The 16723-nt window shown below is 43.0% G+C and overlaps 1 protein-coding gene across 1 annotated transcript; it reads left to right on the top strand.

Annotated features, from left to right (window-relative positions):
• The first annotated feature begins 1928 nt into the window (after positions 1 to 1928).
• ACAT1 (acetyl-CoA acetyltransferase 1) lies at positions 1929 to 16718 on the top strand. The gene is made up of 12 exons (XM_069014395.1): positions 1929 to 2016; positions 3965 to 4012; positions 6581 to 6698; positions 7603 to 7698; positions 8838 to 8938; positions 11402 to 11545; positions 13388 to 13538; positions 14057 to 14152; positions 14818 to 14931; positions 15305 to 15369; positions 15998 to 16155; positions 16343 to 16718. The coding sequence occupies exons 1-12, from the start codon at positions 1957 to 1959 to the stop codon at positions 16461 to 16463; spliced, it is 1272 nt and encodes a 423-aa protein (XP_068870496.1). The 5' UTR covers positions 1929 to 1956; the 3' UTR covers positions 16464 to 16718.
• Positions 16719 to 16723: the final 5 nt, after the last annotated feature.

The following is a 16723-nucleotide window of genomic DNA, read 5'->3' as shown; positions in this document are numbered from 1 at the left end:
TGTATGGTACATACATCTTTTCAGAGTAAAACCTTCAGTTCTTCCTGAGACAGTATTTGTCAGTTCCTATGTTATCTCTGTTTTGTTATTGAAAACTCTGGCTTTAAATCAAAGGTCTAGGCTAGAGCACCTTAGAACATCAGCTACCAAGAGTCAAGGGAGCAAAGGAGTACAAATGCTTTCCTCACCAGTGCCTGTCCCAATCAGCCTCTTGCTGCATGTCTGGAGAATCTTTCGATATATATGGAAAGCAAGAAGTATTTTACATTTGAGAGTGAAGACAAAGTGAAATCCTCTCTCACAGGAAAATGAATGAGATGTAGAACAGAAGATTAACTGAAGTAGTTTTGACAAATGTTAGTTTTATAATGTGAAGATCAAATAAAATAAGAAGAAGTCAAGGTAGCAAATGGATGTTAACAAGTTGTTGAAATACTCTTGCTTTCTAGGTGCTATATCCAAAACCTGGTTCTTGGCATTCTAGTTTGTGGTACAAGAGGAAGGAAAGGTGCAAGTACGTGCTGCTTTATGTGACTGGTAGACATCAACTCTGGGGAAAGCTTCATTCCCTTGTGGGTTACTGTAACAGTAACTCCTTCAGGGATTAAAAAAGTGGTTGAGGAGAAGTGACTGATCAGAAACAAATACAGAATTGCTTGTTCTAGACTATGTGCAACAGCACAATTCAGAGAACGTCACTTTGTGTTTTGAACCTGTTCCTTTGAGAACCAAAGCTTGAGACCGGGAAAGAACCAGGCTTTTCCTGGCCTAGCTCTGTGTGTGTTGGAGAGACAGGGTGAAGACAGGCACTGTCAGGCTGGCAAACAGCTGCAGAGTTTTAGTGTTGGCCTTCGTCTAGAAATCCAGGTTCAGAGACAAGAGAGTGTGAGGGGGGAAAGCAAAGTGCAGGAAAGATTGTGGAACTGGGATGGGCAGCCTGAGACTGAGCTGGGGTTGAGCTGGCATCAGTCGTTCTGTGAAGGCAGCTGCCGAGACCCTTCTCGGCCAGGTTTGAGTTCTTGATAACGATGTTAGGGGTTTATGCCATGGTCAGGCAGGAAGGAGTTTAGGGGGGATTAAGTTGTTGGCTCTTCTGAAAACAGCACGCAGCTACAGCACAAGGGCACGCCAGACACAAAGCGTCCCAGCTCAGAAATACTTGGCAGTTTCATCCCCACCGACCTTGTCGTGCACAGGATGTTTCCGATACGGGCTCCACGTGGAGATTAAACGTCCGTGGTTCAGGTCAGCTTAACCCGCAGCCTGTGGCGGCCGAGGAGGGGCGGAGCGCAGCCTCGGTGGCGGGGAGGACACACCCCCGGGGGCCGGTTCTTTTCCCACAAGGATCGCCCGGGCTGTCTCCATCCGGTTCGCTAGCAGCGATTTCGCTTCTCCGCGCGGCATCCCAGGCTGTCCGCCCCGCGTCCGGGGCCGTTCCCCGCAGCCCCTGCTCTCTCCCCGCCCCGCCTGGCACCCGAGCGGCAGCACCGCCGGCGAGAGGAACTCGCCTGGCGCTGCGGAACCACGGAATCAGTTAGGCTGGAAAAGACCTCCGGGATCATCGAATCCAACCTGTGGCCGAACACCACCATGTAACCAGACCATGGCACTGAGTGCCACGCTCACTCTTTCTTTAAACACCTCCAGGGACGGTGACTCCACCGCCTCCCTGGGCAGCTCATCCTAATGTCTAATCACCCCTTCTATGAAGAAATTGCTCCTAATATCCAGCCTAACCGGGTTCCGGGGGTGGGGAGGTCCCGCGGCAGCAGCGGCCCCTCAAGCACGGCCCGGCCCCGCGACGCCACCACGCGCCTTCCGCGTCAGCCAATGGCAGGGGCGGGCGTGGCACCGCCCGCGCCGCAGGGCCAATGGCAGCGGGGAGGGGGCGGGGCGCCGCCGGCGATAGGCGGGGGCGGGGCCGGCGGTGAAGGTGACGGGGGCGCTGGCGGGAACATGGCGGCGGCAGCGGGGGCGATGCTGTGCGGGCGGCGTCCGGCCGCGGGGCTGCTGCGGGTGAGGCGACCCGGGCCCCGGCCTTCCCTTCTCCCTCCCTGCGCAGCCCCGGCCCCGCCGCCGGGTCTGGAAAAGCTCGGCCAAGGTCACACCGCCCCTGCGGCGGGCCGGCTGCGCCCCCTCCTCTCGGTCTTGCGGGAATCCCGGGCCTGGGAGGCAGCCGAGGGGAGGGAGCGGGTCCCGGGCCGGGGAGAGGGTGAAGGGTGGAGCCGCTGGGGGGTGAAGGGCGGCCTCTCCTGCCCCCGCAGCCCCGGGCCCCGCACTAAGCCCGGCGGGACCTTTATCCGCGATCCTGAGCGCGGCTTTTTCCACTGTCCGGCGCCGGGAGTGCCGCGGCTGGCGAGCCCTCTCCAGTACCCGCTGCAGCCGTGGGGATTTCCCAGCCGGGGCAGGGCCAGGAATCGGGTTGGATTCCTCTACTTAAGCAGTGCAGAGATATAAAATTGCACCTGTAGGTGTTGTTTCCCAGCTGGGCGGTGGGATGCTGCTGCCCACGAAGCCCGTGTGCCTGGCAGCAGAGCTGGCGCTGCTGGATGGAGGTGCTGGCTTTGCCTGCGGCGCCGGCGTCCGACAGGCGGTAGAGAGCTGTGCTGAGAAGAAAAGGAGGGCAGGTGCCTCGCATCCGAATTGCCATGTGCAAAGCTGAAGGTTGCGGTTTACCAGATGTAGAAGTGGGGGTTTGCTTTGCTTTTTTTTTTTTTTTTTTTTTTTTTTTTTTTTTTTTTTTTTTTTTTAAGTCTGTAGTCGACGACAGAGCATGAACACTCTTAGCAGGCGCCAGTTTGCACTTGGTAAATAATTGTCTGGTTTGTCCAGTTTAAATTTCAGGCCTTTTGCTGTAGGAGTATTTTTTGGTAGTGTAGGTATTTATTTTGCTAGGCAGGGTTTTTTGTTTGGCCTTGGTTTTTTGACACTAACCCTTGAAAGCACTGCTATTAAAGCGCTGTAAGGGACATCATTCTTTTTCAGGGAGAAGTTAAATTTAAAACTTCCTGCAAGCTATTATAACTTAAACTGGGGAGAAAAACAGACAAAAATCCCCAAACACCTAAACAAAACAAAAATCAAACAACTAATTCAAAACAGTAAAAATATCAGTCTTTTTTTAGTTGAAGGTTGTCAAATTAAGAGGAGAAACAGACTAAATTTTCCTGTTGCAGATACAAAACCAGAAGGCATTCTCTAATTTATAAAAATGATGGTGTTCTTGTGGTGTCCTTAAGCAGTTGTTTTTAATTAGTATTTATTTAGCTGTGATTCAGTAATGGCCAGAAGTTTCCAGTGTGCTGAAATGGCCAAAGAAAGTAGTTTAAACCACTAATGGAAAGATCATTCTGTTAACATATGAAACCATACATACAGATGTAGTTTTGTATCTTTGCACTGCTTAATTAGATGAAGCTACTGGCTGGTGAATTAGACTGCTCATAAAATCCCTTTTTCTTGGTTTTGTTTTATTATTCTGTTTTGGTGTGACATTCTGAATTAGTTATCCTCATTTTTGTTCATGAAACACTAAAGGAATGGAAGCTGTAGATGCAAACTGCCACTGTTTAACAAGCAGTGGAGTTAATGGTAGGAATGAATGAACCAAAGTCCAGGGAAGCAGACAGGGGGACTGGTAAACTTTTTCAAGATAGCACCACTCACTCCTGCCTTAGACATGTGTTATAGGTGTACGTAACAGACTTGGACAAAATGAATTGGGTGTTGTTTTTTAAGGAGTATTTGTTTATTTTTCAGAAAGCATTTTATCACAGATGTTATGGTGGGACTGTACTAGACTACACTTCTTTTAAAAGGCATGTTATGATTTTTTCATATTTTTTTCAGTGTTTCTTAGATACTAATTTTTGAAATAACGACTTCTATGGAAATGGGTACATTACTGAAACATAATGGCATTTGCTTTCTTGATGTGAAATTCTGAGGACTTTCTTATTTTCAGGCTCTGAAGTATACAGGCCGTGGCTATGCATCGCAGCGTACTTTAAATGTAAGTATGAAGCACTATCTGCCCAATAAATTGCTATTTTAGATTTGTTTGTTAATCACTGGCATTTTTAAGAAAATCCTCACAAAAAAACTGCCTTAAAGACAATGTCACTTGTGCCTAAGCTACACTTTACTGCAAAGTCTGAAATAAAAGTCAGATTTCCATTTTTATTTTGATTTGCTAATTGTTTGATAGTGTGGGACAAAGTTAGAAGTGTGTCAGCTGACGTGAGCTTCATGTAACTATTGATCCAGAATGGGAAAAGACAGCTCTTATGAACTTACCCATTTGAAATTATTTGTGTTGTTCTGCAACTTTCTGTTACAACATAAAAGATGAGGACAAATATGTTACTATCACTGAAGTCAGTCATGATGAAGAGGTTACAGTAACAGACAGCCCTTCCTAGTTTTAAGCAAGTATCATTTGTCTTTGTTTATTTTTTTCCTAGTGTTTTCTTTCTTTGCCTGTCTGTCTAAATAAAAAGAAACCTCCTGAGCAGACCCTGTAAAGTTTTGTGCTTAGCTTGTACTGGAGCCAACACAGCTGGAGGCTGTCAGGGGCAGCCAGGGATCTGACATGTGCATCTTCTGGTGCCAGATTCTCATACTACTCTCACAGGGTTATCAGGTGTGCATGTGGCTGTAACACTAAAGCTATGAAGCAAAATAAGAGTGAACTTGTTTTGAGGGGCTACTAGCATAGGGCTGAATGTCATACCATGTCTTAAAGTACTGCTGACACGTTCTGCTGGGACCTGGGCTTCTGAATATATTCAGGGATGGAGACCACAACCACTCTGGGTAACCTGTGCCTGGGTTCAGGTAACCTGTGCCTGGTCACACTCCCAGTGGAGAAGTGTTTCCTGATGTTCAGTGGGAACTCCTTTGTGTCAGTTTGTGTCCACTGGTCCTGTCACTGGGCACCACTGAAAAGAGTTTGGCTCTGTCTTCTTTGCACCCTTCCTTCCAGTATTAATATTCATGGTGAAGTGCTGCTGCTGAAGTTCTCTGTGTGGCAGCATGACCCTCTGGTGTATCAGCCACTCCTCCCAGTTCGTTGTCACCAGCAAACCTGCTGAGGGGGCACTGCACCATCATCCAATTCATTAATGAAGATGTTACACAGGACTGGACCCAGTATTGATCCCTGGGGTACATCACCAGTAACTGGCCTCCAACCACACTTTGTACCACTATCACCACCCCCAGCCTGGCCATTCAGCCATTTTCTGTCCACCTCACTGTCTGCTTATTAGCTTCTGTGTGAGGATTTTATGGGAGACAGTGGTGAAAGCCTCACTGTAGTCTAGGTAGGCAATGTCTGTTCTCTCCTCATCTGCCAAACCAGTCACTTCACTGTGGAAGGCTGGCACTTTGTCTGAGCATGGCTTCCCCTTGGTGTATCCATTCTGATGACTCCTGATGATTTTCTTGTTCATGTAAATGGTTTTCAGGATTAGTTGTTTCATCACCTTTCCAGGGATTAAGGTGAGGCTGACTGACCCGTAGTTCCCTGGGTGTTCTTTCTTACCCTTCCTGAGGACAGGAGTGATGCTTGGCTTTTCTCCAGTCCTTGGGCATCTCTCACAATTGCTGTGACCATTCCAGCATTAGTGAGAGTGACCTTAAAAAGTCACCTGCGAGCTCTCACAGGACTCATGGGGGCATCTGATCAGGGCCCATGAATTTATGTGTGTCCAGTTTGCCCTGACCTGTTCCTCTTCCACCAAGGGTGCATGTTCCTTGCTCCACCCTCCCCCCAGTCTCTGGAGCCTGGCATTCCTGGAGGCTGGTCTTAGTACTGAAGACGGAGGCAAAGAAGGCATTCAGTAGTTCAGCACTGTTCTTTGTCACCATGTCCCTTGCCCTATTCAGCAGCAGGCCCACATTTTCCTTGCTTCTTGGGTGCTCATGGAAGCCCTTCCTGTTGCCTTTGACATCCCTTGCCAGATTCAGCTCTTGGCTTTCATAACCTCATCCCTGCATGCTCAGACTGTGTGCCAGATTCTCTGTCCCCATTTCCATCTGCTGTAGCAGTGTATGAGTTTTGGTGTCCATCCTGGCATTTTTGCTTGATGTACTGCTTGTTGGATTGGACTGCTCTGGAGCTTGGAGGGGGCAATCCTTGAACATCAAGCAGCTTTCTTCGATCCCCCTTTGCTCCAGATGTTCAAGATTCTTGCAAGCATCATAAATTCCTGAGCTCAATGCACTCCACCTGTTCTGTCACATAAAGGGCAAGCCTCTTCCCCCTTTTACTTTCTTCGTGACCTGTCCTTCCTGAAGAGCCCTTATCCCTGCATGGCAGCACTCCAGCCATGTGAGCCATCTCACCACAGCTCATGATCCTAAGGTTGTAGTCCTGCAGCTGCACACAGATCTCCTTATGTTTCCTCTCCGTACTGCATGCATTAATAAAGATTTTAGTGCTCTGGAACCACTTGCAGGATAAAAGAGAAGCTGTGACATCAATGAAAGAATAACAGTGGATACATTTAAAAAATACTGGTATGTGTGTGCAGTTGTGAGAGAGATTGTGACTTTTGTTCCATTCTTCTGCACTTAGGAGGTGGTGATAGCAAGTGCTGTAAGGACACCAATTGGATCTTTCCAAGGATCTCTTTCATCACTGCCAGCCACTAAACTTGGTTCCATTGCAATTAAAGGAGCAATTGACAGAGCAGGTATGTATACACATTTTTTTTTCCTGTGACAAAAAAACCCTCAAGTGGCTCAGAACAATATTAGGCTGTGTCTTTTCAATTGCTTGGTAATGAAAAACCCTGCAATGTCCTGGGTTCTTTTGCTCCTGTGGCATTTTTAAGTGTATCCACAAATGCTATTTAAGTAAAGTTGACTATCAGGCTTTGGTTCAATCTGTATTAAGTGCTGCTTCTAGGAGCAGAATATTGCCTAGGGATATCTTTGCTAGTCCAAATCTGATTGAGCATGCTAATTGTTTTTTCAGGGTGAGCTTTTATGACATGAGTAAGCTGATGCAAAGGCTACTTGTTGCTGAGACCAGTGGCCTTTACCTGCCCTTTCTTTATGTGGGCATATATACTTGAAGGACAGCCTTGTGAGCCTTTTGATGGATTCAATCTAACAAAAAAGTCTTTAGGGGAGAGGAGGGTTAATACTACAAGAACTTGGACACCAGGGCTGTTGCAAGAGATGCAGTAGGAGAGCAGGCCTTTTCTCTCTGGTGGCAGCTTGCTGTGGCCTTGGCTTGCCCTTGCTAAACAAACAAAACTGTCTTTAGACATAATTGTAGCACATAAAAATTTTGTTCATTTAACTGTCCATGAAAATTTGGCTTCTTGGGTGATCAGTGAGACTTGGAAATGTCGATTTCAGTGAAATAACTGTAGCTTGCTCTGCAGGGTGACAGGGAATTCTCTTGTGTCAGGGTTACCAGTTTACCATACTCTGTGAATATGGGGGTAGAGATCTGGGAGGCACCCAACAGGGGCCTGGGTGCTGTTAAAACATGGGTTGGATGTGGCAAGTTTCATTAGTATTTGATTGAAAACTTCAATGGGAACCTTTGTAAAAAGGCTTCTGAATCAAAAGAATTTTGTTTTATAGGAATCCCTGCAGAAGAAGTGAAAGAGGCCTATATGGGCAATGTCCTTCAGGCTGGACAAGGACAAGCTCCAGCAAGACAAGCAGTCTTGGGTGCAGGTATTCCTTCTCTTGACAGTGGGGTTGAAGGTTTTCTGTCTCTACGTAGCTGGAGTCTGCTGGGCTGTGAGTTAAAGCAGAGTGGTGGGCAGCCTTTTTTCAGGACAGTCTGTGGATGCTTTTCCCCTGTGGTGGGTGAAGGGTGTGTGTTGCACTCCTGCGAGTGGGATGTTACTGCCTACAGTGTTTGCAGAACCAGGAGAAGGCAGTACTGGAGACCAGGCTGGTAATTCCACAGTATGTTACATTAATGGTGGATGCTGCTCTGAATCTTTCACAAAGTGGGCTTTTTTTCTTCAGTATATCATTATTTTTAAGTGTTACTGCATAAGGAGTCAGTGAGTTTCCTTCAGCACAAGTGTGTCTTTACACTCATCTTCCTGTGGAGTCTGGAGCTGACACTGGAAGGATCCTCTGTGTAATGTTAGCTGTAACATGAATGTTATTGGGGTGCAGGAATTATTTTCTTCTTCCCTCTGTGGGGATGGGATTCCATACCTTAGCATGTTCCTAGAAAAGCCTATGGGTCAGGGAAGAACTGTGTACTTTCTTGGCTCTGTTTCTGCACATTTTTGAAGTAGAAGGAACTGCTTCCATGTTAGGCAAAGTGTTAAGTATGGCTCTTCTCTTTCACAGAATTATAGAGTGGCTTGTGTTGGAAGTGACCTTAAAGATGTAGTTCCAACCCCATGCCATGGGCGGGGACATCTTCCACTTGACCAGGTTGCTCAGAGCCCTGTCCAACCTTGCCTGGGATCGGTCTTGTTGCCAGTTGCTAAATTCTGCAGCTTTGTGATGCTTTTTCAGCCTTGGATGCTGGTTAGAGGCAGGGATCAGGATTTTGGGAACTGGAGTTGTTCTGGAGTCCTTTCCTTGATCTTCCATTTCCTGATTCTTTGCTTGCTTTCCCCCTCATGACAAGTGTGTTGTTGGAAGGGGAGAAGCAACAGGGTTCTCCAAGAAGGATGGTAACTATGGATAAGGGTAGATAAATTGCCCTGGGAGGCTAAACAGTGCAAGTTGAACATCCTGGGCTTAGATAAAAATTGGTGCCATATGAAATGTTGCTGAAACACCAAGAAAATACTGCAGTCTACCCTTTCAATAACACAGCTGTACAAACAACTTCTTTGCCTCAGGTCTGCCAATCACCACTCCTACTACAACTGTCAATAAAGTCTGTGCTTCAGGAATGAAATCAATCATGATGGCAGCACAAAGCCTGATGTGTGGGAGTCAGGTATGTGGAGCTGGTGCTGTTTTCTGGAAAAACTACACAGTTAATGTTGTAGATCCTGTCCTACCAATGACTGTGCTCTTTGATTTGGGATTGTGTTTTGGCTTGGGATAATAAAGCTAATTAGCAAGGGTTTGTTTTGTTTATGCAACCCTAATTTTATAGTCATTTAAGTATGTTTTGGTTTAAAGCAGAAAAAAATATTATAGTTGGAATATTGTCAGATATGTTTTTTCAGAGCTGACAAACAAGGTGGATTCTTTTGGGGGGTATTTATATCATCTCTCTACTGCTCTACTCCCACCCCACCTGCCAGTCTAGCCCCCAAAATATAATTAAGGGAATTTTCAAGCTTTCAGTTTTGAAAAGCTGAAGAAATTTTTATAGACTTACATAAAGTCTATAATATATTGTAGTTTTGGGTGATGTGACTTTCAGACACTTTTAACATTTAAATGAATTAAGTACACATATTCAAGTGATGCTGTTTTCAAGTACATGAAAGATTTTTAAGGCTTTTTTATCGCTTTCGAAGAGGCAGAATTTATTGTTGCTGTAAAAGCTTTTTCATTAAAGAGTTTGATGAAGGAGAATTGTTCATCTCTGTCAACTTTCTTCCAAGGTTTTCTGTATAATGGGAAAGATTCTATCACTTGATGGGAGGAGGGGAGAATACATCATTTTCAGTAAGCCATTAAAGGCTGTGCAGCAAAGAATGTGGGAGAAGTGTGAATGTGAAGAAAGACATTTTAGTTTTTTCGTTTTCCATATCCAAAGCATTTTGGCAGCATCTTTGGGTCTCTGAAGTGAAAATATCATCAGTTCAATTATATATATCTTTTGGCTTAAAAAGTAAGTGGCTCCTAAGTGACGAATTCTTCTGTGTGTGTGTTTAGAACAAAAGTAAAATATTTAAGTTTTGGTGTCCCTTCTGTGGAAATCACAGTGTAACTGGAGTTAAGCAACTGCTTTATTGCTTTGGCCTTGCCCTGCAGAGAGCAGCACTTTGTCTGGGGCCTGCTGAAGTTGGTGGAAATCCTGTCATCAGACTTTGAACCAGGCCCAGCATGTCTTTGTAAACAGCTACATTTGGATTTAGTCATTTATATCCAATGAGTTCATGAGTGTGGTTGTGCCTTTGGTTGGTTTGACAGGCCATGAGCTCTGAATAGAACTGGAGTTTTCAGCTGAATTAATCCCACAAGCTGTGCTGCCAGTCTCAGCAAAAGCAGAGACTCAGCCAGTTATTAGTCTCTTAGAGCTGTAAGTTATGGGGGGGTTGGTATTAGTTCATTTTTCCTGGCTGTGGACTGTGAGGTATGCGTGGTATGACAGTCAGTGATGATTCCCTGTGGCTTGAGTCAGTGTAGACCATTACATAAACAATTGCATTGGCTCTCTCTCCAGGTCTTTCACTTTATGGAAGTGAAATGCCAGGGACTCTTGTTCCTCTGATCTGCTGCTGCTTCTGTATCTCCACTGCCTTTCCAATTGATCTGTCTTTTCAATAGTTTTGTCTCCGGCCTTCTTTCTCTTCTTTATTACTTCATGTCATGTTTCTGGATCTAGTTTATAATCTGTTCTGAACCAAGTCACCATTTCTCTGTATCTTAATTTAAAGAAGCCAAAAATGCTTTGATCTTCTTACTGCTGTTTTGTGTAAAATGTTTGTGATTTTATATGGACAGCATTGTTGAACTCTCAAGGACTCATGCTGTGTGTATTTTTCTTACATTTATCTGTATTTCAAATATGCCATTAAACACAGCTATGTCTATTCTTCACATCCTGGAATCCTATGGATTTTGGAGCTACGGCCTGATGAACAGTGGGAATACTTACAGTCCCTGTAGCTTTGCAGGTTTTCTGTTTGCTTTGTTTCAGCTTGAAACAGTACAGTAGCTTACAAATGCCCATAATGATTTAAGTTATCATTAATTAATAATTGTCCTTTTTTGTGGCCTTTTCAGATGATAAAGCCATATAGTAAGACATCTGTTTTTACACAGTAAGATGAAATAGTATTATGTAAGACTGCGGGTACTTGTAAATATCTGTCTCTTCATGTACCATTTATTCTGACTGTTGTTTGATCCAAAGGGATAAGGAGCTTGGAATAAAGAAGAAAAATAAGAAACTTACAGGAAAAAAAACTGTAAAAGTAAAATTTCTAATTTGATCTTGGAAGCTTTTGACATGAAAGTGTAAGAGATCAGCATGGGTCTGGAAGCTTTCTAAAGCTACATACCAGACAGAAGTCAGTTGTTCTGCCAGAGTGGATTAACTATCTTCATTTGTTCCTGCTGTTTGCTTTTTAAGTGCTTAAAGGGTTTTTTGACTCTTTCTTTAAGATTCCTCAGGAATATGAAACACCCATGCTTAAGCTTTTGCTAATATTTGTTCCTCCAAGAAGTCATGGAGAACACACTGCATGATCACTGATTTTATCTTGTTTCCTTTGGGCAGGATGTCATGGTTGCTGGTGGAATGGAGAGCATGTCTAATGTTCCCTACACAATGAGCAGAGGGGCAACACCTTACGGAGGAGTAAAGCTGGAAGACCTGATAGTGAAAGATGGGCTGACAGATGCTTATAACCATATCCATATGGTAAAGATTCCTGCACAGTGCTAATGTATCAACCAGAGATAGACCTGATGCAGATCTGAAGAGCTTGCTTATAGTTATTATGAAACTGCTTCATCTAGCAAGCCTGGAAATGAGGAGGAAAAAGTCTTCCATTTCCAGGTTTCCTGCAGTAGCTGTAATGGAAGAGCTGGGCAGAAGACCAAAATAGCACAGCAATTTGTGTGTTAATATTTACCTGTCTATGCAGTCTGAATAGCCTAAAGCAAGGATTGAGAGAAAAATTAATTCTGCTACTGGTGGATTGCTGTTGCTCCATCTGAGGGAGGGAGCAATCAAAGTGCTTGGAGTCTTTGAGGGTACCTGCTCTGTAGGATCCAGCAGGCTCATGTCTTTTCTCCCCCCCGCAGTGTACGTATCTCGTATCTCCTGTGGGAAGGTTTGAGTCAGCTGGTGTGCTTACTCATCCACAGGGTGACTTAAATTGGACAAACAAGGGCAAACTTAGGATGGGTTTGGAAAACAACTGATGCAGAGATAGTCAAGAACAATCACCAGGGAAGAAAATTTTGAAAAGAGAACAGCTACTTTCAGCCTATGAGTATTTCTGACCTTTGCCAGGGGTAATTCACAACTGTAGGGCATTACTGATCAATCAGTTAGTGTTCTTGCTGGGGTACAGGAAAATGTGTCATGAAGAGTATTTACTGTCATCCATAGATTTGATACAGACCTCACTTGGTGTGATTTATTCTTTTTGCACTGTAGTGCTTAAGCTCTGTGGGAATGTTGAAATTCATTCCCATGTTTCAGCTAAAATGGATTTTGAATGTGAGTATTTTATAGGAATCTAAATGGTGGCTTTGACAGTTCCCTTATGTGAGGAAAAGCTCTCGGGGCTGCTTATCATACACCAAGTTTTAATAGATTGGGACACTATTTTGGAACCTTTTTTCTTTCTTATAGCTGCTGTAGGTTGTTCAGAAAGCCTTAGCAGTCTGTGTGAGAACATAATGAGGAAGTCCATCGGATGGCTTTAGGGGCTTACTCTTGTCTGTGCTTTGGCAATAGCCTAAGCTGCTGGTGCTTTGAGGTTTGATGACTTTAAATTCATTAATTACATAGAAGCGAACTTGCTTGTTTGAAAAACTGGAGGGACACAGTACTAAAGGGTTTTGTGTGATTCACTGAGTTTGATGAAATGAGAGGTGGAACAAAACCTCTTCAAGGGCAGATCTTTCCAGTTGGCTAAATTAAGTTTTTTTTTATTTTGTCACTGGATATTTAAACAGTGTTGATAATGAATTGTGAGTGTATAATTACAATCATAATTTGCCTATATATAAAATTATTTGGTTGTTTCATTCTACTTATTTCATTCTAGTTATTAGAAAAAAGGGATACATACTTTTTATTTCTACAGTTTTTAGAGACTGAGGGCTAAGTAAGCTCTGTGTTGACCTTTGTTTGTAATCTTTGGAATAGGCAAGGTAATAATGGACTGAAAACACTAGGAAAATGAACATATGGTTCTGTGGCTGAATAATGATCTTCAGTTTCTGAAGATGTCAGCCCTAAGCACTTTAAACTTACTTTTGCATGCAGTTTAACTGAAGAAAAAAAAAAGCCTTAAGGGAAAGTTCCTTTATGGCTTCGATAATCTGGATCCAGAAAACATTTGCTAAATCTGAAGATGATATTTCAAACCCAAAAGTTTCTATTTGTTCATGACTGTGTAAATCAGAAATGGACACCAAATATAGTCATATTCAATTCTGGAAATCTGCTGGTTGAGTTTTTTTTCAGTTGTAGTTGTGCTTTGCATCTTCAGCAATACTGAACCTAACAGGCCTGATTTTCTCCCAGGGCAACTGTGCTGAGAATACTGCAAAGAAGTTCACTATTTCCCGAGAGGAACAAGACACTTATGCCATAGGCTCTTACACCAAGAGCAAAACAGCCTGGGACTCAGGAGTACTGAAAAATGAAATAGTTCCTGTCACTATTTCAAAAAAAGGTATTGTGGACAGGTGTGATGAGAGGAATTGTGTTTCTCATTGAAAGCTGTAACATTGTCTGTGTTCAGTGCAAACTGTGTTGTTTAAACATGCAAATCTCAGGAACGTTAATTTTGATCACCTAAGAATTTTCTGTTAGGCAGACTTTCTGGTGAGCAGCAGTCAGTGACCTGTCATCTGGTTTTTGTTTTTCAATAACGTTGCACACCATATCTTCTTTCTTTTTTGTCTAAGTGAAGGATTAGCTATTGAATTTAGTTATGGCTTAAGGACATCTATGTTTTAATTTACATTAAAGGTATGCTCTTTGTCCCTTTTGTTCAGCCACTGGGAAGGATAAATGGATTTTCTGTGAATAAATTTGATTAAGGAATAGTTTTGTTTCTCCGTTTTCGTAAGCACATTTCTTGACGTACATTTTACATGAATTTGCACATTTTTATTGAAATAAGTTATTTGTATAAGGCAGTATCTAGTCAACTGTTCTACAAAACACTAAACCAAATCTGAATTTCAGGAAAGCCAGATACAGAAGTGAAAGAAGATGAAGAATACAAGCGTGTCGATTTCAGTAAAGTTCCAAAGCTGAAAGCTGTTTTCCAAAAAGAAAACGGTAAATGTCTTTAAAAGAACTTCATTTTCTGCCAAGTGCACGGATGCTTTGTCAGGGTGAAGAGTGCTGTTCACAAGAACTTGAATGCCCAACAATAGTCCCTTTATTTTTAAATGTCTACTGAGATAAAGAAACGTGCTGCACAACAGCATGAACTGGCTTGGATTAAAAGATGGTCCAAGAACCAGTGAACACCTCTGTCTGGGATGTTTACCTTAAAAAGACTGACACAGATTGGTTTCAGTTTCACTGTTGGCGTGGTCTCTGCCAAGTGTAAGCTCCTGTTGCCATGGGAGCTGGAATGGCTTTACAGAGTTGCCATTGCTTCCTGAATCTGTAATTGATAAACCTTCCTGGCTAACTCAAAGTTGTCCCTCATTCACAACCCTGAGCTGGAATTCTGTGCAAATGCCTGCAGTGCAGCTGCCACGGAAGGCATGACCTGGTACTGGCATAAGGATACAAATACCTGTGGCTGCAGTTCTTTCATCAAACAGATACCAAAACCCAACCCATTTTTAGTTAACTCAGTGCAATAGGTATCACCATATGATTGAGACTTCATGTTCAATGAACTCAGGGAAAAACAGTCCTTAACAGGATATACATGAGCTGCTTTGCATAACACTTTCACTTCTGTCTAAAGAATGTTTTACCTTTTCTAGGAACAGTTACAGCTGCTAATGCCAGCACCCTGAATGATGGAGCAGCTGCTTTGGTGCTGATGACTACAGAGGCAGCCAAGAGATTGAAAGTCAAACCACTGGCACGGATAGTGGGTATGATCCTTCTTATCTCTCGGAAAGTCCTGGAAATTACTCCCATAGTGTGCTCTCAGATGGGGAGTCCTGTTTGGCTGCTTACCTGACATTATGGCTGCATCTTCTCAGTACAGTCCTTGACATTTCAAGTGTTACACCAGCAGACTTTTAACCATGAACAGAATTTTCTATACATAATAACAAAAATCTGAAAATGTTACTGTGTGGCATACTTAGAGCACTACATTTTAGATGCAGCTATTTCATGGACCATGGTATTCCAAATTTTTCTATCTTGGCGGTGTTTGCTGCTTGCATGAAAGAAAATCATGTATGGTAAAAACAAAAGGTCTTTGAACACCTTTTGTGATTTTTTTTTCTTTTTTTTCAGCTTTTGCAGATGCTGCTGTCGATCCTATTGACTTTCCAATTGCACCTGCATACGCTGTTCCCAAGGTAAGAATAAAACTGAGTGGGGCTTGGGGGAAAAATACCAGAAACTTCCCTAGCATTCCAATGTTGGTTCTCCCTCAGTGGGTCTTCTTGAATTAGGATTGAAATTATAAATGTCATAAATACAAAGAACAGATGTTTTTCAGAGGATCAAGTATGCAGATCTTCAGAATAACAAATTTCTCACACCTCTTTTGAAAGAGGATATTGTTCTATACTGCTTTTAGCAACTTTGGGTGTGTTTGCAACTTTGAAGCTTTGCAGCTTGTATGGCTGAAAGGCAAAATAAATATGGTTGTAGAAGGATAGACTCATTCTAAAAGGAACTGAAGTGTATGGTGTGAGGCAGTACTGTGTCAGTTTAAATGGACTTACTGTAGCAGCAATCTTAGTGTGTGAGGGAAATGTATCCTTGGCATGGGCTACTCTCCATTCCTTCTTTGGTGAAAACTCAAGTTAGTGCTTCAGTCCCTCAGTTTTGCTCTTTCTCATCTGACAAAGAGGTTCCTAAATGTGAAATTGTGAATCAGAGTATGGGCAGTCTGAGTCACTGACGTCAAAACAGACCAATGGTTTCTACAATTAGTTTCCTAATTTTTTCATGGTAGTAATTATTTTTTATTATTTCTAGATTCTAAGTGAGACAGGCCTGAAAAAAGAAGATATTGCAATGTGGGAAATCAATGAAGCATTCAGCGTTGTGGTGCTGGCCAATATTAAAATGCTGGGCATTGATCCACAAAAAGTAAATATTAATGGAGGCGCCGTCTCCCTTGGACATCCAATAGGGTAAGCAAAATCAGCTCTGGGTTTGCTCTGCACAGATGCATTGTCTGCTAGGTAAACAAGTTTCAAACAAGTAAGAGTATGTTTGAATTTAATCATTATTATCAATTTGGTTGTGGGAGATTGGTTTTGGTTTGTGGGAGAATTTCCTTTAACCTAAGATATGTTCTTTTCTTTTTCTTATATTTAGAATGTCTGGAGCAAGAATTGTTGTTCACATGGCCCATGCTTTGAAACAAGGACAATATGGTCTTGCAGGAATCTGCAATGGAGGAGGAGGTGCTTCTGCAATACTGATACAGAAGCTGTAGCCCAAGTAGCATCAGAAATAACAGCCTTAAATGCTCTCCAATCAAAATGATGAGTGATAGCTGTTACATCTTATTTATCAATCAGTGGATGAATTCTGTAACTGCTATTCTGAAATTTCCTAAAGCATCAATGATTACTGATCCAGACACCTGGGCTTTTACTGCTTCATCAGTGCAAGTTTTTATACAGTACAAATAAACAAAGTCAAATTATAATTTTGGCTTGAAACCTGACAATAAAGAATGTTAACTATGGCTCC

Source organism: Aphelocoma coerulescens, chromosome 1, assembly GCF_041296385.1.
Source record: "Aphelocoma coerulescens isolate FSJ_1873_10779 chromosome 1, UR_Acoe_1.0, whole genome shotgun sequence".
NCBI lineage: Eukaryota > Metazoa > Chordata > Aves > Passeriformes > Corvidae > Aphelocoma > Aphelocoma coerulescens.
Note: the sequence above shows the minus strand (reverse complement) of the source record. Positions and strands in the feature narration are given on the sequence as shown.

What these genes read in the sequence shown, in the direction of transcription:
- ACAT1 (XM_069014395.1), top strand. Translation starts at nt 1,957, where the DNA reads ATGGCGGCGGCAGCGGGGGCGATGCTGTGCGGGCGGCGTCCGGCCGCG. An exon ending in TGTCACTATTTCAAAAAAAG is followed by an intron (nt 13,539 to 14,056) that starts GTATTGTGGACA and finishes TCTGAATTTCAG; the next exon opens with GAAAGCCAGATACAGAAGTG. An exon ending in TCCCTTGGACATCCAATAGG is followed by an intron (nt 16,156 to 16,342) that starts GTAAGCAAAATC and finishes TCTTATATTTAG; the next exon opens with AATGTCTGGAGCAAGAATTG.